Below are 24,805 nucleotides of genomic sequence, written 5' to 3'. Positions count from 1 at the left end.
AAGAGGAGCAATACGCAAATATAATGCTCTATGGTGAGAACTTTTTCTTTATTATGTCGGGAACCTTTCATATGAGTTACTGCAGAGCATTGCAGTAGATTATTTTCTAAGAACACCCTAGAAAGACTGTTGTTCCTGTTTTTTAAACAGGAAAGCAAGGCGTTACTGTGATTGATCCAAAATTAATGCTCACTAAGAGGTAAGAAAGTTAAAAAAAAATATATATATATATTTGTTTGTATTTTTATAATACAACTGTGATCATTGTCGATGTCTTTTGCAGGTGTCCGTTTGTGCATTCATGCACATTTATTAAGTTTGTGTAGCGCTTTCCACATACATATTGTTTCAAAGCAGCTTTAAATCAAAGCCAATTGTCATGTGAATTTAATGTGATCTGATTTAATTTTGTACATTTCACTGAATTAATTTTGTACATTTCACAACATCTTATTTCTGATTTAATCTTGTTTTACTATTTGTTACTTTCTACATTTCAATTTTTCATCAGTTGTTTTGATTAATGATTATTTAATAGATTTTTCGAAGTTGTAAATCATAAAAAAAAAAGATTATTAGAGGTTTACAAGAAAATATTACTCAGGTCTATAAATAATACTTAAAAAAATTCACATTTAATCCAATGTGTTTATTAGTAATTAATTAAGTTTTCTATAAATTTCCGAGTGAAAATTTTCTACACCATTTTTTCAGTGTATAATACATTCTATGTAAATGTTAAGTGTTTTTTAAATTAAAATAAAAAGTATAGTTTAGTATAGTTTTTCATCTTACAAACAAATGCATTCTTCTTATTTGTTTGAATATACAACAGGTTCTCTTGACAACTTACAGTGTGACAACATGCCCAAATAGTGGCCAGTGTGTTCTTCAGTGTCACATGATCCTTCAGAAATCATTCTAATATGCTGATTTGCTGCTCGAGAAACATTTCAATGTTGCCGATAGTTGTGCTACTTAGTATTTTTGCAGATTAATTTTCTTCATTACGAATATACCGTTCAAAAGGTCAGCATTTATTTGAAACATAGCTTTACTGTCACTTTCAATCATTTTAATGCATCCTTTCGGAATAAAAGAATTAATAAGAAAACTCTTACCTCAAACTATTGAATATTAGTGTATTTGTAAGGAAATAAATGGAATGTGAACGCTACTTCTAAATGTACACCACGTACAGTATTACTATTATACTCACAGAGGGGTCATTCACAGTGAACGAGGTGGAGGGAGGGGCCACGATCTGAAGAGGAGGAGTCATGTGACAGTGTTTGTGGAGCTGGTTATTTGATTGATTTGGGTGGAGTGGGCGGGGCAAAGCGAACAGGTTCACTTGGCATTGGCCGAGCTGCTGAGCATCTTCCTGACCAGCTGTGCGATGGAGTCGCGGTCGATGCCGTAGATCTTAAACAGGTCGGACATTTTGCCGCTGCGGGGAACGTGAGCGACAGCCAGGCGCTGGAAAGTGAAGCCGGGCTCATTGACAATAGCGGAGCACACCGCCTCTCCCAGGCCACCTGTGGAATTACAGCAGGTAAACATGGTAATGGTCCGATTTTCACACAAAATGACCCTTTTTGGCAGATATAATTGAAATAGGCGTCCTGTGAAATCACGCCTGTCTTTATGATGTCAGAAATATCCCAATTACAGTAAAAAATTACATGTTGGAACTAAGAATTGTATAGTCTTACTTGCAACATGTAAAAAAAAAAAGATCTAAACACACACAGGCAAACAAAATATATACAGTATCTTCATAATCTGAAGATATATACACTATTGGTCAAAAGTTGAAAAAATTATTTTCTTATTTTATGTAAAAAAATAAAAAAAATTTTTTTTAAGTATTTTCTGGTCACCAAGGCTGCATTCATTTAATCACAAATACAGTAACATGTAAGTTATTCCCGTGATGACAAAGCTGAATTTTAGCAGCCATTACTGCACATTTATTATTATTATCAGTGTTGAAAACAGTTGTGCTTCTTCATATTTTTGTGGAAACCTTGATATTTTTTTAAAGAATTCTTCAAACGTTTAAACGATAGAGCGTTTAAAAGGACAGCATTTATGTGAAATAGAAATCTTTTGTATTTTTGTGTTCTTTACTGTCACTTCTGATCAATTTAATGCATCCTTATAGAATTTAAATATTAAACTCTTAAGAAAATAAATCCAAAATACTAATCCCAAACAAGTGTTATACTATATACTATTATAGTTTTTATTGATATTTTAAATGAGCCGTTATTATTATATTTTCAGTTTTGTTTTTTACATTTAGTTAAATTGTTTAGTAATTTTGTTATGTGCCTGCCATTTTTTTAAATATTACTATTTAGGTTTAATAAATTTTATTCTAGTTTTAGTTTTTAATTATGTCCAGTAATTTTAGTACTTTAATTTAAACTTCAGTTAGTCGTCAATGCAAACGTTCTAATTTTTGTTTAGTTTAAGCTTTTTATTTAATATTTGTGTATATTTATAATTTGTATGTAATATTTGTGTGTGTGTGGGGGGGAGGGGGGGGGTCCAGCTTTATTTCAATGATCAAAAATGTTTTAACATCTGGCAGATGTTAGAAAAACAGCTGTTGAAGGTCATTGTTTCACCTTTTGCACCATGTTCTGCTTTTAAAATTCATATATGTCAAACATAATGCTTTGAAAGACTATCCAAATCTCTTTTTATCCCTACACGCTCCTGCTATCAACCTTGCTGCGATCACATGTTCTATCTGTCTATCTCGATCCTCTTTATCTCCCCCGGGGCAGAGGGGACGTTTGCTTTCAGAATAATTTTGGATGTTAAACTCTCTCTCTCTCTCTCACCCAGCCTCACTTCTCTGGCACGCAGGCAGTAATGCCACGTCCAGGGCCGCCTGTGTTATCTAGGTCACAATAAGCCCCGCGGCCGTTCGTTTGCTTAAGGAGACCTGACAGCCCTCCGCTTCTCAGTCTTTTTTCCCCCTGAATGAACAAAATGAGACACGGCCAAAAAACTCAACTGATTATGACAACACAATGCCTTTTGCTTCCCGATCCAATAACAATTTGCCAACACATCATGTTTCTTCCAGCCAGCCAATTGCACTCTGCCACAACCTCACAGACCGATACATCGCTCCTTGACTGGACTTGCTGTTCACGCTACTTGGATGTGCAGCCAGGCTGAAATGTGTGCTTAAGACAAGGGATAATGTGCTCTAAGATTGGAACCCACCTTCATAATAGTGATCCTCAACCGTGATGACACGACCCCTGGTGGAACGCACATGGTCGATGATGGTTTTGGCATCCAGGGGTTTGATTGTGAAAGGATCGATCACTCTGATGTGAATCCTCTCTGGAGAGTTACACACAAAGCACACATACCTGAGTTTATGTTAAGCTCACACATCACGTCACAAAAATGAACAAATGAGAAATGTTGTATGGGAGATAGTTAGTCTAGGGATAGTTCACCCAAAAATGAAAATTCTATCATTAATTACTCACCCTCATGTCGTTCTAAATCCGTAAGACCTTTGTTCATCTTTGGAAAACAAATTAAGATATTTATGATGAAATCCGAGAGCTTTCTGACCCTGCATAGACAACACCGCAACTGAAACGTTCAAGGCCCAGAAAGGTAGTAAGGACAACATTAAAATAGTCCATGTGACATCGGTGGTTCAACTGTAATTTTACGAAGCTGCGAGAAATTTTTTTTTGCACAAAGAAAAAAAAATAACGACGACAGAGACTGACACGGAAGCGAAGAACTTATTGAATAAAGTTGCTATTTTTGTTTTCTTTGTGCAAAAAAGTAGCTTTATAACATTACGGTTGAACCACTGATGTCACATGGACTATTTTAACGATGTCCTTACTACCTTTCTGGGCTTTGAACGTTTCAGTTGTGTTGTTGTCTATGGAGGGTCAGAAAGCTCTCGGATTTCATCAAAAATATCTTCATTTGTGTTTCAAAGATGAACGAAGGTCTTAAAGGTTTGGAACGACATGAGGGTGAGGAATTAATGACAGAATTTTCATTTTTGGGTGAACTAACCCTTTGAGTCAATGCTAAGGATATGAAGTAGTACCTGCTGCATGAACTTTTAAATAATTCTTTATATTAATATATATTTAACATTATGGTATGACTCATATAAAGCTAATATATTTAACCAAACATAATCATAAACAAAGTAAAGACATTTATAACGTTACATATGATTTCTATTTACTATAAATAAGAAATGTTTCTTGAGCAGCAAATCAGCATATTAGAATGATTTCTAAAGGATCATGTGACACTGAAGGCTGGAGTAATGATGCTGAAAATTCAGCTTTGCATCACAGGAATAAATTACATTTTAAAATATATTTAAAAAAGGTAACCTTTTTAAATTATAATAACTAATAATATTTCACATTATTACTTTTTTTACTTGGCCTTGGTAAGCAAAAGAGACATCCTTCAAAAACATTTAAATTTTTTTACTGAGACCAAAATTTTTGAATGAGATATATATTTTACAGTCTCTGCATTATTTCATTATACCTTTTTTGAGTTGCTCGGCTGCAGCCAGAGCTTCATGGAGGGTCATTCCAGCTCCGATCACTGTAACCTGGTCTTCCTTACTCTGGCACACCACCTAATCAGGTCATTTATACATTAATGGTACATTATCATACATTTTCATATAATATTAATAACTCAGTTAAATAAAGTAAATCAATAATAAATGTATGATTGCTCTGATATTGATTTGAATCGATTTAATATCTCATCTCAGACTTAAATATATTTTTTATTAAATGGTGATTAAGAGACAGCTTTACCTTGGCCTGGCCAACATGGAAGTCCTCATTGCTGTTGTAAATGATTGCAGTCTCTGGACGAGTGGTCCTGACGTAACAAACCCCCTTAAGTCCAGAAAAATTGACAGAAATGGGAAAAGGGCTAAATCTCATGATGAAAAAAGTGGAAAAGAAAATATTTTCTGATAGTTGTTAATAGTATTATATTGTCTTGCTTTCAGTGTGAATTTGAATTGAACTGGCCCTACCCAACAAGAAGCTGAATTGATATGGTCTGAATCACAATTGAAAAAAAATTCAACACATGCAATGCATTCTGGGAAATGACATATCTACAAAATAATGTGAACGCCTGTTATTATGGGCTTAATAACTTTTGTGTAGGCTACCGTGAAAAACCAAATGTTGTGATTATTTTGATTTATCTTTCCATTGTCTATATTATCTATAGGTTTAATATTGGTGTAATATAAGTTGTGTTCAGGTTAGTACAAGCACTTGGTGAAATAAAAATTATCAAAAGGTGATAAAAGACTGATAAAGTCCAGACTTAACGTCCAAACAGGACAAATCATGGAAGCCTGTTTAGCAGGAGCATCTGTAACCTTAAAAGCATATTTTTTGGTATTTTAAGAACAACAGTCTTTACACAAAGCATGGCAAGATTTCATCAGAGAGGAAGAACAGTGGGGTGAAAACTTAAAGCAAATGGACCATCAATCAAATCCAAGCAACATAGAACTACTGCAGCAAACCTCAATATTCACAATATCTTTAAGGTTTTCTAAACATTTTTCAAAACTTAAAAAGCCTTTGTCAAGCCAATATTCAAAGATTATCTTGACCAACTTAGCATTTATATTTACAAAGTGATATACATTTCTTTGAATTTCAATTGTACCTTCTTAAATTGCAATTCTGCTTGCTACCTCAATTCATTAAAATTCATACATGGAATTTTATAAGAATTCTTAATTAAATTGGGTCACTCCGTGTCAAATGAACCTAAAAATAATAATTTTTCTTAAGAAATATAAACTTGTATAGCGATGAAAGCCAAAATATTTAATGTCATGAATGTATATTTATGGAGTAATCCACTATTTAGTAGAGGGGGGTCAAAGTTACAATTTTCAGCTGCGATTCAGAGCCAAATTACAGAATGGCGGAGGGGGTGGGAGGGTGGTGACTAGATGGTAGCATCATGTTAATTTCACACAGATATTAGTGTTAGTAAAATCTGTTGACTTCAGCAATCTTTGTTGCCTTTTATGCCAATTGTGACCATTCAAAAATAAAAATCTCTTCTCATCTCCAAACGCAGAAATATTACAGATATATTTTTTACCCTTTTAGATTTTGGGTACCTTCATTTTTATGGCTCTATATGGTTCATTTCCAGAGATACAGTGCATCTAGAAAGTATTCACAGAGCTTCACTTTTTCCACATTTTGTTATGTTACAGCCATATTCCAAAATGAATTAAATCCATTATTCCACAAACACCCCATAATGACAACGTGAAAGTTTGAAATCTTTGCAAATGTTAAAAAAAAAAATTAAAAAAAAAATTAAAAAAAAGTATTCACAGCCTTTCCTCAATACTTTGTTGAAGCACATTTGGAACCAATTACAGCCTCAAGTCTTTTCGGGTATGATGCGACGAGCTTTGATCATCATTTGGCAATTATCTGCCGTACTTCTCATCTCTTCACCTCTCAAGCTCTGTCAGGTAAGATGGGGGCAGATGCACATTTTCAGGTTTCTCCAGAAATATTTGATTGTGTTCAATCCCAGGCTGTGGCTGGGCCACTCAAGGACATTCACAGGTCTTCCTTACTCTGGCACACCACCTAATCAGGTCATTTATACATTAATGGTACATTATCATACATTTTCATATAATATTAATAACTCAGTTAAATAAAGTAAATCAATAATAAATGTATGATTGCTCTGATATTGATTTGAATCGATTTAATATCTCATCTCAGACTTAAATATATTTTTTATTAAATGGTGATTAAGAGACAGCTTTACCTTGGCCTGGCCAACATGGAAGTCCTCATTGCTGTTGTAAATGATTGCAGTCTCTGGACGAGTGGTCCTGACGTAACAAACCCCCTTAAGTCCAGAAAAATTGACAGAAATGGGAAAAGGGCTAAATCTCATGATGAAAAAAGTGGAAAAGAAAATATTTTCTGATAGTTGTTAATAGTATTATATTGTCTTGCTTTCAGTGTGAATTTGAATTGAACTGGCCCTACCCAACAAGAAGCTGAATTGATATGGTCTGAATCACAATTGAAAAAAAATTCAACACATGCAATGCATTCTGGGAAATGACATATCTACAAAATAATGTGAACGCCTGTTATTATGGGCTTAATAACTTTTGTGTAGGCTACCGTGAAAAACCAAATGTTGTGATTATTTTGATTTATCTTTCCATTGTCTATATTATCTATAGGTTTAATATTGGTGTAATATAAGTTGTGTTCAGGTTAGTACAAGCACTTGGTGAAATAAAAATTATCAAAAGGTGATAAAAGACTGATAAAGTCCAGACTTAACGTCCAAACAGGACAAATCATGGAAGCCTGTTTAGCAGGAGCATCTGTAACCTTAAAAGCATATTTTTTGGTATTTTAAGAACAACAGTCTTTACACAAAGCATGGCAAGATTTCATCAGAGAGGAAGAACAGTGGGGTGAAAACTTAAAGCAAATGGACCATCAATCAAATCCAAGCAACATAGAACTACTGCAGCAAACCTCAATATTCACAATATCTTTAAGGTTTTCTAAACATTTTTCAAAACTTAAAAAGCCTTTGTCAAGCCAATATTCAAAGATTATCTTGACCAACTTAGCATTTATATTTACAAAGTGATATACATTTCTTTGAATTTCAATTGTACCTTCTTAAATTGCAATTCTGCTTGCTACCTCAATTCATTAAAATTCATACATGGAATTTTATAAGAATTCTTAATTAAATTGGGTCACTCCGTGTCAAATGAACCTAAAAATAATAATTTTTCTTAAGAAATATAAACTTGTATAGCGATGAAAGCCAAAATATTTAATGTCATGAATGTATATTTATGGAGTAATCCACTATTTAGTAGAGGGGGGTCAAAGTTACAATTTTCAGCTGCGATTCAGAGCCAAATTACAGAATGGCGGAGGGGGTGGGAGGGTGGTGACTAGATGGTAGCATCATGTTAATTTCACACAGATATTAGTGTTAGTAAAATCTGTTGACTTCAGCAATCTTTGTTGCCTTTTATGCCAATTGTGACCATTCAAAAATAAAAAAAAATAAAAATTTCTTCTCCTCTCCAAACGCAGAAATATTACAGATATATTTTTTACCCTTTTAGATTTTGGGTACCTTCATTTTTATGGCTCTATATGGTTCATTTCCAGAGATACAGTGCATCTAGAAAGTATTCACAGCGCTTCACTTTTTCCACATTTTGTTATGTTACAGCCATATTCCAAAATGAATTAAATCCATTATTCCACAAACACCCCATAATGACAACGTGAAAGTTTGAAATCTTTGCAAATGTTTAAAAAATAAAAATAAAAATAAAATAAAAAGTATTCACAGCCTTTCCTCAATACTTTGTTGAAGCACATTTGGCACCAATTACAGCCTCAAGTCTTTTCGGGTATGATGCGACGAGCTTTGATCATCATTTGGCAATTATCTGCCGTACTTCTCGTCTCTTCACCTCTCAAGCTCTGTCAGGTAAGATGGGGGCAGATGCACATTTTCAGGTTTCTCCAGAAATATTTGATTGTGTTCAATCCCAGGCTGTGGCTGGGCCACTCAAGGACATTCACAGAGTTTTCTATAAGCCACTCTTGCTGTGTGCTTGGAGCTCTGCAGGTGATGAGCAGAGCTGGTTTCCTTCAAACATGATGCTTGGAAATGAGGTTCATCAGACCACAGGATCTTGTTTCTCAGAGTCTGAAGGTTTTTAGGTGCTTTTTTGCAAATTCCAAATGTGTTTATGCGTCTTCACCGAGGAGAGGATTAAGTTTGGCCACACCGCCATAAAGCCTAGATCGATGTAGTGTTGCTTGTCCTTCTGTAGGTTTCTCCAATCTCCACATATAATCCTGGAGCTCAACTAGAGTGACCATCAGCTTCTTGGTCACCACTCTAACCAAATCCCTTCTCCATCAATTGCTCAGTTTGGCCAGGAGGCCAGCTCTAGGAAGAGTCCTGGTTGTTTCAAACTTCTTCCATTAAGGGTAACAGAGACTACATGCTTCTGTGAACCTTCAATGCTGCAGAAATTTTTCTGTACCCTTCCCCAGAGCTGTGCCTCGATACAATCCTGTCTCGGCGGTCTACACACAAGTCCTTGGACTTCATGGCTTGGTTTGTGTTCTGACATGCACTGTTAACTGTGGGACCTTATATAGACAGGTGTGTGCCTTTCCAAATCATGTCCAATCAACTGAATTTACCACAGGTGGACTCCAATCAAGTTGTAGAAACGTCTCAAGGACGATCAGTGGAAACAGGATGCACCTGAGTGTCATGGCAAAGGCTGGTAATACAGTACTTACACTCTTAAAAATAAAGGTGCTTCACGATGCCATAGAAGAACCTTTTTGTCTAAATGGTTCCATAAAGAACCTTTAACATCTGAAGAACCTTTCTGTTTCACAAAAGGTTCTTTGTGGTGAAAAAAAGGTTCTTCAGATTATAAAAAGGTAAGAAAGAGATGGTTCTTTAAAGAACCTTTGACTGAATGGTTCTTTGTGGAACCAAAAATGGTTCTTCAATGGCATCGCTGTGAAGAACCTTTTGAAGCACCTTTATTTTTAAGAGTGTATGTACATGTGATTTTTTTTGTTTTTTTATTTTTAATAAATTTGCAAAGTTTTCAAACAAACTTCTTTCACGTTGTCATTATGGGGTACTGTTTGTAGAATTTTGAGGAAAATAATTCATTTAATTAATTTTGGAATAAGGCTGTAACATAACAAAATGTGGAAAAAGTGAAGCGCTGTGAATACTTTTCGGATGCACTGTATAAGCCTCTCAATATGGCTCCAGGAGTAAATTGTTAAATTGTTCACATTTTCAGTGGTCAAAAACCAAATGTTAGTCACATTGCATACAGCTGATTCTTTTTTCTTTAAAAGAAAAATGTCTGAAGAACATGGCAGCTTCAGAAGCTGTTAAAATGAACAAAATCGCTTCTTCCAAATATTCCTGAAACTGATTCAAATATAGAATCTGAAAAATGGGTAATTTCCAACAATTTGGACATGAAGCTGTATTGAGATCACCATATCTCTGGGATTGAACCATATAGGGCCTTGAAAATGATGATTCCAAAAGAAAAGTGTGTTAAGAACCAGATGTAAAATCATATTGAGATATCTTTAATATTTCATGAGCATGCAAACTTTGGAAAAATAATATATATGGCACTGAGACAGGTATGAGCTATGCAAATGTTTTGATAGAGGGAAACGAATTTCCAACAATTTGGACATGAAGCTGTATTGAGATCACCATATCTCTGGGATTGAACCATATAGGGCCTTGAAAATGATGATTCCAAAAGAAAAGTGTGTTAAGAACCAGATGTAAAATCATATTGAGATTTCATGAGCATGCAAACTTTGGAAAAATAATATATATGGCACTGAGACAGGTATGAGCTATGCAAATGTTTTGATAGAGGGAAACGAGATACATTTCTAGTTTCAACATTATTTGTTCTTCAAACATTTCTCTTCAAATACAATAAGTATCAGCTAAATGCAAAGTAACCCACATTTGGTTTTTGACCACTGAAAAGGTGTACAATTTAACAGTTTACTCATGAAGCCATTTTTAGATTCCAATATTGCTGTAATGGGACAAGATAGAGTCTTAAAAATGAAGATACCAAAAGAAAAAAATTTTAAACCCAAAATATAGAAGGGCATTAAGAAATCTGCAATATCTGAACGCATATGAATATATCAACATCCTTATAAATATAATGTCCAATAGATGTGTTCAAATATTTTGATTAAATGTTATATTCCCATAGGTTTGAACTAATCTCTACTGTTCAACCACTGATAATAGTAGATATATCATGCCAACCTTTGTGTTGGCTGCAAGCTCCACAGCCTTTTCAGTAGACACAGCATCACTGGGGTAGAAAATGGTGGCAGTGGGGATGGCTCTAAAAATAGCCATGTCCTCCAGCCCCATGTGGGCCGGTCCGTCCTCTCCTGAAACACACACACACCAGCCACATACTCATATACTATTATTTAGACCGAACAGAATTTGTATATTAGATATGCGAGGCAGATGCACACGCATGCGACAGTTGAGCAGACAGGCTGGCAGTCAGGCAGATGTACAGACAGTCGGACTGGCATGCAGTGTACCTGTGCTAACGGAGGGGATGCCGGGTCACCAGCCTCCGAGATACACAGGGGGAGGGAGAGAGGGAGAAGGGGTTGTGCTAAGAGTTGCACCACCGCCAGACGACCAGGAGAACAAAACACACATTAGAAAGACAGCTTCAGGAAAAACAAGGGGTGAATCGCTCACAAATCTATTCAAAAGCATCATTGTTAGAGTCACAGCTGCAACATGTGAAAGAGGAGAATGGGAGGTGCTGGAAATGGGTGTGGCTTAAAAGGAAGAGATCTGATTGGAGAGTGCACCTGTCTGTTAGAAAATAGGTGGGGCTTAGTTTGCATCTTTAAAAAGGGAAGCATTTCTTACCGTCAGACAGGCCGCAGTGGGACCCGCAGAGGTTTATGTTGCTGTCTGAGATGGCAGCCATGCGGAGCTGGTCATATGCGCGGGTAAAGAAGGTGGCCAGGCCACTGGCGAACACGATGTTTCGCTCACGTGCGGCACAGCCTGTGGCAACGCTGACCTACGAACCATGGATATTGTAAAATTTTATTTTTTTTATCCTGATCCCACAACATTCCTGTTAAATACATACTTTTCTTACTGTTCAGACTTATGGCTTTCTTGTGTTGGATGACAGTAGGCAAAAAACTTGAGAAAGCCAAAGGTTTTGGCTCTTTTAACAAGAGCAACCAAGAAACACTCCTAGCAACCACCAAGAAAACAATTAGTATTCTTTGTAAACTAAATGATACACATAAGCAAGCCAAAATACACGACTTAATATATACTGTAGGTAGATCATATTAAGGTAATATATAGTTAGATAATTCGGACATGAATAGTATAATAGCTCATACATCTTTAGTAGGTTGTAATATACTAGGGAAGAAACACATGGAATCTGCTCAACAGGAACTTCATTTTATCCTTCATATGAGAGGAATTACGAGTGTGCAGCTCACACACTTGATATCATTTCCTGTTTCCTGTCTGAAATCCTCTCCATGCAAGGCATAATCTAGAATATAACCAAGCCTCAGCAACAGTAAGTCTTAACTCTAACATGTGGGACTCTTGATATATATATGTGTGTGTATTAGTAAAAAAAAGAAAAATAAATAAAAGTTATATAAAATTAAAAAATAATAATAATAATGCTTAAAACATAGTTGCTTGATCTTTCTGGATAAATAAGCTTTCCATTGATGTATGGTTTGTTAGGATATGACAATATTTGGCTGAGACTACTATTTGACAACTATTTGAAAATCTGGAATCTGAGAGTGCAAAAAAATCTAAATACTGAGATAATCACCTTTAAAGTTGTCCAAATGAAGTTCTTAGCAATGCATATTACTGATCAAAAATTAAGTTTTGATATATTTACGGTAGGAAATTTACAAAATATCTTCACGGAACATGATCTTTACTTTACATCCTGATGATTTTGGCATAAAAGAAAAATCAATAATTTTGACCCATACAATGTTTTTTGTGGCTATTGCTACAAATATACCCCAGCGACTTAAAACCGGTTTTGTGGTCCAGGGTCAATGCATTGTCATATATATAATAAAAGAAAAATAAATTAAAAAGTAATAAAATCTAAAAAAAATAATAATAATAATAATAATAATGCTTAAAACATATTTGCTTGATCTTTCTTCAAATAATATATATTGTCAATGCATTATATATATATATATACATATATATATTTATAAATATGATATATATATTTATAATAAAATATATATATATAATAAAGTCATATAGCTAATTTCTTTTTTGTCAGACTATAGTGCATATGACTTTTTAATTAGTATGTAGATCTATTAGTACATGTCCTCTACTTTGCCTCTGATTGGTAAACTGCAAAGTTTGGAACAGATCTGAACTCTGACACTTTAATTAGTACGCTATTCAGATTTTACGCGCGTCCATCACGATCGCTTCCCAAAACACAAAGTGACAACTGAGTGACCTACATTCTACTTACCACATGTACCAAGTGAACAATGACTATGTAGAGACAAAGCAGAAATATTTTGGCTTACAGCAGTTATACAGATCATAAAGAATGTGCTTATGAGATGAAAAGGAGGCGGCGCGGGTTTTCTGCATGGCTTCTCGGGGAAAGGCACTGCAGCAGGGCGTGGTGCAAAATGGAGCATAAGTGGGTCACATCTTCACTGCTGCATTATGGATAGAGCGCCATGTATTATTCAACAAATCAGCATTTTGGTGCTTTGAAGGGCGTTTTACATGGCCAATCCCAGAGCTATACTTTATCAGAACAATCTAGGGAGCATTTAAGGATGTATCGATCACTAAGCTAGTCTCCCAAATGAGCAGACCTTTGATTTGATTCTCAAAACTGTCAAGAGTGCTAAAATGTAACTATAAAAAGAATAGTCCACCCAACAAATTAACTTTCAGTCATTCTGTGGAGAATAAAAGATGAGGTTTTGAATAATGTTGGTTACCAAACGGGTTTATGTAACAGTTAAATGTAACAAAACATGAATAAATAATCATATTTATTTGAAGATTTAGTTGTTGTTGTTTTACTTTGATAATTGCCTTAATCTTTAAAACAACAGAGAAGTTGAGAGAAGTAAAATAATACCTGTCAATTTCAGCAAGTGAAGAACAAGTTTATCCTAATATGTGTTATGTATTAGGTACATTATTGTCTCTTGACAGGTAGCATGTAAAAGCGGCACAGGCTGCCATTTTCTCCTTCTTTGAAAGTGGTGACGTACTCAAAACATCCAGCATTGTGGGTTTTCTAGGAAATGTGTGTACCATCTAGACCTCTGCTTCTCGTAAATACGACCATGTATTGTGCATGTTATTGTTTGACAGACGTCGGTGTCGTGATATTTAAATGATAAGGATTTGAAAACTGATAAACTGTAAGATAATAATTATTTATTTCTTGGCCAACAAGAATTCAGTGAAGTGACTGATGCCCATGATTATGTCATGTTGATGTTTTTAGTTCTAATATTCCAACCGACAGTTCGTAACGTGCGTGAGGGGTGAACAACGTTTGATTTGATAACAAGTTTATTTTGTGGTTACTCCGAGACATGCTTGGCTTTTGTTGACTTTTAAAAATCAAGTAATTTTTTTTATAAGAAAAGGAGTGGTTTTGATGCACAGAATTGTTTTTGTTTCTTATAACAAAAATATTTTATTTAAACCTATGAAAATGCAGATTCTGTTGTAAATAATATTTTTAAAAATCACTTTTAAAACTGTTGTTAACCCACTGCAGATTTTGACTTGTGGACTATATTGAAATATCAATATGGAAAATATATTATATAAAAAATATATAATATATAAAATATATAATACTGTATATAATGATTTTTTTTATTTACTAAAAGGAAGTACTTGTCATTTTTGGTTCTTTAAAATATCATCATGATGGTACTTCACAGTTTCCTACCATGTTCTGCTCTGCGCTGTAGCACTCAATAAAGCGGTTGGGATGCTCATTTTTAAAGATTTCAGAGCAGGTGAAATTTTTGGTATCGACATCCATAGCCACCACTCGCTCATTGTAACGTCCCAGTTTGGCCACGGCCATCCCGTACGCCTTGCAGGTGGCAATCTGTTGATAAAGAACATAGTATAAAGAGCTAGACCATGATATTAAAGCAATATATCATCCATCCATTCTTTGACTTGAACTCTCACCTTCTCTCCAGGTTTGTAGTTGGGAGCACTGGGCATGCGGACATTGCGCAGACTCACAGGTGGAGCGTCTTCAATGGGTGAAGCCGGGTACATGCGCTTGTTACTGTTGAGGATGCGGCTCTGGATGTCTCGCATAACGCTCTCTGCCATGTCCTTCGACAGCACTTTGCCATGCCATCCCATCTTATCTTCTGCCACTGAGCATTACAGAGTTTTTTTGATCAGAATATATTGAGCTATATCAGTATTTATAGATTTAAAAATAATGGGAAGCAATATACCAGGAATGCCTTTGCCCTTGATAGTTTTGGCGATGATGGCAGTGGGTTGGTGGCGTGGCTGGCTCATGGCTTTACACAGCTCTTCCACACTGTGGCCATCCACAATGATAGCATGCCACCTAATAAAATTGACAAAAACGCAAAACAAAAAATTACTAAAATGTAAATCAAAGAGCAAAAATAAAAGGGAACTCAATAAGTACTATAATAGTGTATAAATAATACTAAAATAACACTGGCATTTCTAAGGAAAAAGACATTTAAAAAATGTATTCTAAAATAGACTATTAAATAAGCATGAATACTTTTTAGGTTATCTGAGTAAATCCCAAGAAAACATATCAAGGAATATTTTTTCTTTATTCCTAAATAAATAAATAAATAAGCTAGCTAAATTTAAATACAATAAAGCCTATGTTAAGATCATTTAGATTACTTCCAACCATTAATAATATTAAATTGTGACATTATTTTCATCTCATTAGGAACCTTTTAACCCCAAATTCTTGTTACTTTAATGCACGCAGCTGTTTTACTTTTGACAACATTTTGCTTATGGAATTCTGAAATATGACATGTTTTAGAAATTCACCCATTTGTCATTTACAGATATTTTTATCCCAGCCCTCCTGGAGCAATTTGAGGTCAAGTGTCTCGTGGTGACACTTCATGGGGTTCTGGGGTTTGACGTTCCCAGCCCATGCCTTTATCCACCTCCATCCAACCCACCCAAAGGCCTCACAGCGTCTCTGGTACTTCTCCACATGGTGCTGCAGTGGTGCTGGATCACTCTGGCCCAGCCGGTTGATGTCCAGTATGGCCAGCAGATTATCCAGCTGGTAGTAGGAAGCGAAGGCCATGGCTTCCCACACGGCCCCCTCAGACATCTCTCCATCCCCCAGCAGGCAGTACACATGGTAACTGCAGAAGAGTGAAAAGACATTTTTGCATTTTGTAAAGACAATGGTGCTTGCATGTGCAAATTTGCCATCATGATGGAGGAGTGTTGTTGGTGTTTGCCAAGCTGTATAGCTAAGCTGTTCAGAGTGTATTTTAGCACATTGTTATGCGGTTGCTAGGACAATATTGGTGGTTGCTAAGGTGTTCTGAGTGCTGGGGGACTATTTATTCTTTTCTTGGTGGGTTTGTTTCTTTTACTTTCTGGACTACTTGATTTATGTATATGTCATTATTTTGGTCTCCAACCTCTACCTAAAAGTTTTCAACTTAAAGGGATAGTTCACCCAAAAATGTCGTTCCAAAATGTAGTTCACCCTCATGTCGTTCCAAACCTGAATGAATTTATTTCTTATGTTGAACGTAAAAGAAGGTATTTTGAAGAATGTTGTTAATCAAACAGTGATGTTTTCCATTGACGTCTACTGTATTTCTTTCTCTACTATGGAAGTCAATGGGGACCAACAACTTGGTTCTTCAAAATTCTTCAAAATATCTTGTGTTCAACATGAGAAAATAAACTTATACAAGTTTGGAACGACACGATGGTGAGTAAATGATGACATTTTTGGGTGTACTATTCCTTTAATAATTATATTTGAAAAATGTTTTTTTACATAATATGAAAAATTTCAAAGCCAAATAATTTTCTCAAATTAAGCAAAATATTTATTTTTCTTAAATTTTTTGTTTCTTCTTTAGTTTCATTCATTCATTCATTTTTGTTTATCAACTACCATTTAAAAGTTAAGGGGTCAGTAATTTTATTTTAAAGTAATTAATTTTTTTATTGTTATCATACAACAATGATGCATTAAATGAACCAAAGTGTAAAGACTTTAATAATATTACAAAAGATTTATATTACAAATAAATATTCATCAACATCAAAGAATCCTGAAAAAAGTATAATTTCCACAAAAAATATAAAGTAGCAGCACAACTATTTTTAACATTGATAATAATAATAGATGTTTCTTGAGCATCAAATCTGCATATTACAATGAATTCTAAAGGATCATGTGGCACTGAAGACTGGAGTAATGATGCTGAAAATTCAGCTTTACGTCATAGGAATAAATTACATTTTATAATATATGACAATAGAAAACAGTTATTTTAAATTGTAGCGATAATTCACAACATTACTATTTTTACTATACTTTTGAACAAATAAATGCAGATTTGGCAAGCATAAGAGACTTCTTTCAAAAACATTACAAAATCAAAGCAATCCCAAACTTTTGAACACTAGTAAATTTATTTTTATTTTGTTTATTTTATCTCTACATGTTTTTTTTTTCAGCTTGCTGATGTGTAAAACCTCATCACGCCCTCCTTAACACCACCTGACACTTTCCTGTCACAGCAGGCATGATTCCTCTTTCTCTGCACAGCAGCACTCGCACAGATTACATATTTTTGTGGGCTTTTACAATGCATTATAAATAGAGAGTTAGTCACATTTTGAAAGGATTGCCCAAAAATTTGCCTTCAATTTGGGAATAATTTGTGCACTTATGCCTAAATTGAATTCTATCCAAGATATAAAAATAACCGGGTGATGGCCGCTGGGGCTTTGATTATTAGAGCAGAAGAATCGCAAAAGCACAGCTTGATGGGAAAACTCCACACCCTTAAAATCCACAGCACGGACATACAAACATTAGATTATAGTGAGCTCTCAGGTAAGAGCAAAACTGATAAAAACAATGAAAAAATACACATTTCACATTTAAAATTTAACTTTATAGATACATTTTTTAGATACATATCCACAATTTTAAGCATCTGAGAACTAGGGTATTTTTTTTTATTTGTGCAACAACAAAGCACAACCAATACAGCTGTTTGAGTTACTGTTGACCCTTCTGTCGTGAATGTATGGGTTTATGGGTGGCATTCTTACCTGGATTTGTCAAAGTATTTAGCCGTATAGGCCATTCCACAGGCTACGCCCAGCCCCTGTCCCAGAGAGCCTGTGGCCACATCCACAAACTGCTGCTTCTGTCAAACACACATGCACATGCACACACACACACTCACGTGGATGTTACATAAAATAACGGCTGTCATTGGTTAACGGCTCATGCATTTGCAGCCAGTTTAACCCGAACAATTATTTCTGACCCAATAAACTGCGAGATTTCTCACGGTGCTGCTAAATATTTTCTGATCTGAGAGCAGGTCACTTTCATATCACTGTGACTGAATGTGTTAAAGAAGAGCTGCTGATTTTGGAGCAGTGTTACTCACAGGTGTGGGGTGTCCCTCCAGCGTGGAGTCGACCTGACACATGCTCATGAGCTCAGACTCTTTCAGGAAGCCAATCTCCACCCACACAGAGTAGAGGACAGGGGCCGCATGACCCTGGGAACACCAAACACAAACTCCATGGGTCAACAACAATGCCACCGTTACGCAACTATCCAAAAATTACTTTTTTACACTTTAAAGGAGACATATTATGCCCCTTTTTACAATATGTAATATAAGACTCAGGTGTCCCCAGAATGTGTCTGTAAAGTTTCAGCTCAAAATACTCCACAGATAATTTATTATATAATTTTGAAAATGCCTATTTTGAGTGGAAGTAGAAACACGCTGTTTTTCGGGCCTGGCTCTTTAGATGCAAATGAGCTGCTGTTCCCCGCCCTCTTTTCCAGAATAGAGCTGCGCCATTACAGCTCAGACCTGCTAAAAAACATCTGTTTTGGTTCTGATTATCATGTTTATCATGCTGAAATCATGCGTTTTAAAACATATGAGTTTAAACTTCTGATATACGGTTTTCTGAGAGCACATATCCAAAGCACACGGAGAGAAAGCAGCGGTCACAGCATGTGAGTACTAAACTAAGTTCTCATTCACACACAAGTTTATGTTAAAAACACACATGAGTTACAAAAACAGTCGGTTATGTCTGTGATGGTAAACTGCTGGGTAATAAATCGCAGGTTTATTTTAGATCTGTGTGGCAGCAGCAATATACAGTAAATAAATTAATAAATCCATTGCTCTCTTGTCTCCTCTGAGGCTGGGACTCTAAACAGCGTTCTGTGCTCGTCTGTGCAGCCAAAGACAGAACAGTTAGCGTGTTTTGCTCAAACTTTCGCCATAGCGTTAGAACTGGTACACCGTTGTCGATTGCGAAATCAAAATGACAGCGCCATGGGTGGAAACATGCAGATTAAGGGGCGGTAATATTATAATGAGATCCCTTTGCCACGTCACCAAGGGAGCGAAATCAGACGCGCTCATTTTCTCAGACGCTTGCAGAAAAGGGCTTACCAAAACAAAGTTACTGGGTTAATCTTTTAATTCATCTTTTTCACGCTTCCTTGGTTGGTAGATGCACTGGGGACCTGATTATAGCACTTAAAACCTGGAAAAGTCAGATTTTCATGATATGTCACCTTTAACATTTAATGAGCATATTTTGCATAGCACTGTATTATTATATTATATTATTTTTGAGGGGATTATTATTATTCATTTTAACATATACTTTGTTTTATATTACCACTATTATGCAATTACCCAACAATTACTTAAAATAAGAAAAAGAACAGTTTAACAGCTGATAAACACATTTTGCATAGCCCTGTATGTTTATTATTATTATTATTATTATTATTATTATTATTATTATATTTTATAAATTTTTCTATTACCACCATTATGCAATTTTGCAACAGTTATTTAAAATAAGAATAAAAACTGTTTAACAGCTGATAAACATATTTTGCATAGCCCTGCATATTTATTATTATTATTTTTATGAAATACATTTCTATTTTATATTATTTATATATTATTTATTTTTCTATTACCATGATTATGTAATTATCCAATGATTACTTAAAATAAGAAGTTTAGTTTAACAACTAACAAACATATTTCACATAGCCCTATATTATTATATTATATTTTATTATTATTTGTATTATATTTTATTTTATATTACTAAAATTATGCAACTATACAGCCCTGTATTGTATTATTATATTATATTATATTTTTATTCATTATATATATATATTTTATAATTTTTTATTTAATATTATATTTTGGACTGTGGACTATGTATTTTTCATGGAACTCAAAGTACATTTTGTTTCATATTTATTAGTTACATTTTTGGTATTAATGATTAATAAGATCATACAATCATGTCAATAAAAAATTTATGTATACCTTAAGGAGGATTAGGGTATTAAGTTTTTTGGATATGATACCATGTTAATGGCATGTTTTTTTTCAGCATTCACTATACCATGGTATTAGTCATAGTAAACATTGGTGTATAGATTCAGTATCACTGTATATTTCAAAGTATAACCATCACTGTACCATGGTACTGGCATCAAACAATGCCATTCTCCTGACTTAGCGACATCTTGATTTACACTTGAAATATTTAAACTGACACTTGAATAATCCCAGTTAACTGAGTCTCTGTTAACCTCACCTTGGACAGGATGAAGCGGTCATTGTTGGGGTTCTTGTGGTCATCTGGCCTGTACTTCATAGTATGGAAGAAAAGCACAGACATGATCTCTGCCACACTGCAACATGATGTTGGATGCCTGCCAAATAAAAAAAAAGTGTGAAGAGTCTGAAGGATAGGTAAAGAGAAGGTAGTTTCATATTTAACCCTTCATTTTCACTACAGTTTATGATGCAACCTTAACTAAAAGAATTATCACACACATAAAAGACAAATAATTGAGCTTGTCAGGACAGAATAATACAATTAGTGACTGTGTATCCAAAGGTGTTGTTTAATCCAGGATGCCCCACTGCCACCTCACTTGTGGCATAATCTAAGCTTTGAGCAAACATACCACCCACTAACATCCACCTGTTTCCAGATTAGGTCACAGACAGCACTAAAAACTACATGCTGTGAAACCGACTCACTATCAGACCGCCACTAACAAATCAGTGCGTTTAGATGCAATTTAACGTTATGCTCAATCATCCTCAGATATCAGATATGAATAACTGCGCCATTTGGATTCATGCGGCAGTTTACATAAGAGCTCAGCAGTACCGTTAGAAAACACACATTGCCTAGAGGAAAGAACATGCAGTTATGTGTATTAAACAATGATTATGAAACAACAATCATCTTCATGCACACACCTCATAAACTTAACTAATTCCCCTATTATTATATTAGTATATTAAACTTTAAAATCTAGATACACAGACACATACACATACATTCTACTATCTACAAAACATCCAGTATTATATTATATATATTTTTAGATTTATTTTAGATTTCTTATTATTAATATTAATGCGATTATTATTCTTTATCTATATGTTTATTACATAAAATCTACAGATCAACCACAATGCCACAGATATTGATTTTTCCAATAATTACTTTACAAAACATTATACAATTAAAAAAAAAAATTATTTTAAGCATAGGTTTCCTTTTGTTTCAAAACACACATTAGTTTTTTTTATATATAATTACAAATTATGATTCTTCATATTTTTTCTCCTCTGAAGACTGAAAAAGCAGATGTTGATGTTATAACTAAAAAATACAGATAAAGAAAATGAGGCAAACTAAATTGCAATCTGTTTCTCATAAAAACAAAACGTGTTTTTTTTATTTGATAAAATTATGAGATTATGTAGTAGTGTTTTCAAACATTGCAATTATATGCTACATATATTCCACACAAAAAAAACAAACAAATAAAAAAAAACTCCAAATTGTACTTGGCAATGAAAAAGATTTCAACGATTATAGAGAATATCAAAGATTCAGAGTGTATGAGAAAAAATGTCTAGCTGCAAATATTTATAAACAGTAATATTCATATTTAAAAAGAATTTGCTTAAATTCACTGTATATATGGCTGAAAAATATGAGAAAAATATTTTTAAATATACAAAATTATTTAAAAATAAATGAAAAAATCCACAAAAAAATCTCTTTTGTCCTTTTAGCTGCATCACTTCACCATCTGTTTGCTAAGGTTTTGAGGACAAAGATTATGCCTTGCATAAGGGTGTGCATGCAAGAGAGTGTTTGCTCGCACGAAAGTGGCATGAGCATAGCTATCTATCTATATCTATCTATCTATCTATCTATCTATCTATGCATCTATCTGTCTATCTATCTATCAACAATCTATCTATCTATCTATCTATCTATCTATCTATCTATCTATCTATCTATCTATCTATCTATCTATCTATCTATCTATCAAACCAAGCAGCAGGTATTTGTAGAAAGTGTACCACCTCTTACCCGTTGCCCACTGCAGTGGTGGCTTTGAGCTGCATCACTTCACCATCTGTTTGCTAAGGTTTTGAGGACAAAGATTATGCCTTGCATAAGGGTGTGCATGCAAGAGAGTGTTTGCTCGCACGAAAGTGGCATGAGCATAGCTATCTATCTATATCTATCTATCTATCTATCTATCTATCTATGCATCTATCTGTCTATCTATCTATCAACAATCTATCTATCTATCTATCTATCTATCTATCTATCTATCTATCTATCTATCTATCTATCTATCTATCTATCTATCTTTCTATCTATCTATCTATCACACCAAGCAGCAGGTATTTGTAGAAAGTGTACCACCTCTTACCCGTTGCCCACTGCAGTGGTGGCTTTGATAGAGTTGATTCGGAGGCGGTTGGCAATGTTCCTCAGTGCCTGCACGGTCTGCTGGTCTGGTTTGTGGTAGTCCTCCATAGCTTCAGCCTAATAGCACCACAGAATGAAAGGAGATAATGAGGTTGAGGAGAGCACTGGTTGCGTGTGTGCGAGAGACAGAAGAGGAGAAGGAGAGGAGAGGGAGGCTGCTTTATGCGGGCACACATACACAGAGTTTATAGTGTGCACTGTGCAGCACAGGTCGAGAGGCAGTGTGCATTGGCTGGCAGAGAAAGTGGGTGTGTGCCAAGAAGAGAGAGAGAGACTGAGACAGACAGAGACAGAGAGTAAAGAGGAGGAATCACTCATTATGGCCTTTGGCTGCTGGATCTAAACTCATTAGCAGATTAAAGATGTGCCTCGGTCAGTCCTTTGAGACGGTAGAGGATGTGCGTGTGGGTTTACTTTAGGGATAAAACTGTGCCCAGAAGTTAGTCAAATCTGACAAAACCTCCCTTTAGGGGCACATTCCTCTACTGGAACACAATTTAAAATATTATGGCAATAAATTGAATTTTTTTTCTTTATATTTAAAAAAAATACAAAAAGCTTTCTTTTAGGGAATGGGGTATTTTTTTTTTAGTAAATAAAATTAATTTTATACAAAAACAATAGAAGACTATATGGTACATCCTCTTATAGGACTTAAAAAAACATGCAGATTGGTTTTATTTTATATTTTTATTTTACTTCTAAGCAATGTGTTTATTGAAATATTTTATTATTATTTTTCATTCTGCATTATGAAACAGTCTTCATAATCCAATTTATGTCTAATGTTTCTATTTTATTTCATTACATTTTTTTAACAATTACAAACAGTGAAGAATTTGAAATGAAGTGTATATAGATATTATATATAGTAGTCAACATTTGAAGTGGATCAAAACCTTTCATCAAAGTTGCCCTAAAACCTAAAACCAAAATGCGTTCTTGTCTTAGGACAACTTTGATGAACTTTTTTGATCCACTTCAAATGTTGACTACTGTATAGTCAGTTTAATGAAATACAGTTGAAGAAAGAAATGTGAACACAGTTACCTTTTGTTTTCTAATGGTTAGATTATTTATATCTGTTTAAGTTGCCGGAAGCTGAAATTATGCAAAATATATACGCTATCTTCACTGGTAATGTGTCATTTCTTATATGCAGAGCAGGTTAAAACCACTAAAAACTTTTTCGTTACTTAAAATAAGACACTCACTATGATGTCTTATTTCAGATAGTTGCCAAAATTTCTAATTTTAATTTAGTTTTAGTTGATGTCAAATAAATAAAAATGAAATAAAATGAATAAAAACTATACAGACATAGAATGACAAACACACATCAATACTACTGAAACTTTAACTAAATTAAAAAATAAATAAATAAATAAAAATACAAAACTGATTCATGTTTAAAAAGAAATAAACTCAATGTTGAAGAATTTTGTTGCCATCTTGTGGAATTTGGAGAAATTACTGTGCATGTGTCAAGCCATTCATTAATCTGGCTGTTTGATGAAGAGATCAAATGTAGTAGAAATAAACATGTTAAGAATCAATAGAAGCGGAGGACTATTATTAAGGTTTTTTTAGGACTATTATTATGTTGTAATGTTTGGTTGACCAAATAGCAGAGAGGGGCGTTTCATTCCCGCCCACATGTAGAGATCGAATATTCAAGTTGTTTATTCGTTTTCTATCCCTGAATGTAAAAACTAAAAATAAAGCCGGATTCTTGATTTTTCGTTTTGTTTGAATAATTGAAAAACGAAATATGTGCCCGTTTTTTCATTTTTCAGATTTCAATATTAAAACAAAAATTGATTGGACGGAAGATACCCTGATTTGTGTTTGATACAGCATGTCTAATGGCCGCCAAATGGCCCTAGCGGCTCTGCTCAGGGATTAGAGACGTTTCCATCTGCATCTGTTACATGGT

At 34.5% G+C, this 24,805-nt stretch overlaps 1 protein-coding gene across 2 annotated transcripts; it reads right to left on the bottom strand.

Annotated features, from left to right (window-relative positions):
* Nucleotides 1-894: 894 nt before the first annotated feature.
* On the bottom strand, nt 895-23,102 carry LOC107578334 (transketolase-like). 2 transcript variants are annotated; one of them, XM_016264336.1, is made up of 14 exons: nt 22,811-23,102; nt 20,653-20,770; nt 18,438-18,551; nt 18,091-18,188; nt 15,954-16,145; nt 15,225-15,343; nt 14,944-15,140; nt 14,693-14,860; nt 11,596-11,752; nt 10,960-11,090; nt 6,871-6,954; nt 4,570-4,663; nt 3,247-3,369; nt 895-1,538 (listed from the first exon to the last, which is right to left on the bottom strand). In XM_016264336.1, exons 1-14 carry the CDS (start codon nt 22,915-22,917, stop codon nt 1,351-1,353), a joined length of 1,890 nt encoding a protein of 629 aa, XP_016119822.1. In that variant the 5' UTR covers nt 22,918-23,102; the 3' UTR covers nt 895-1,350. The 2 variants fall into 2 exon arrangements, with proteins under 2 accessions (XP_016119822.1, XP_016119881.1); XM_016264395.1 differs by having other exon boundaries at nt 14,693-14,857.
* Nucleotides 23,103-24,805: the final 1,703 nt, after the last annotated feature.

The sequence above is a fragment of the Sinocyclocheilus grahami genome, unplaced genomic scaffold, assembly GCF_001515645.1.
Source record: "Sinocyclocheilus grahami isolate Dianchi unplaced genomic scaffold, SAMN03320097.WGS_v1.1 scaffold3.1, whole genome shotgun sequence".
In the NCBI taxonomy this organism is placed as follows: domain Eukaryota; kingdom Metazoa; phylum Chordata; class Actinopteri; order Cypriniformes; family Cyprinidae; genus Sinocyclocheilus; species Sinocyclocheilus grahami.
The sequence above is the reverse complement of the archived record's forward strand: the minus strand, read 5'-3'. Positions and strand labels throughout refer to the sequence as shown.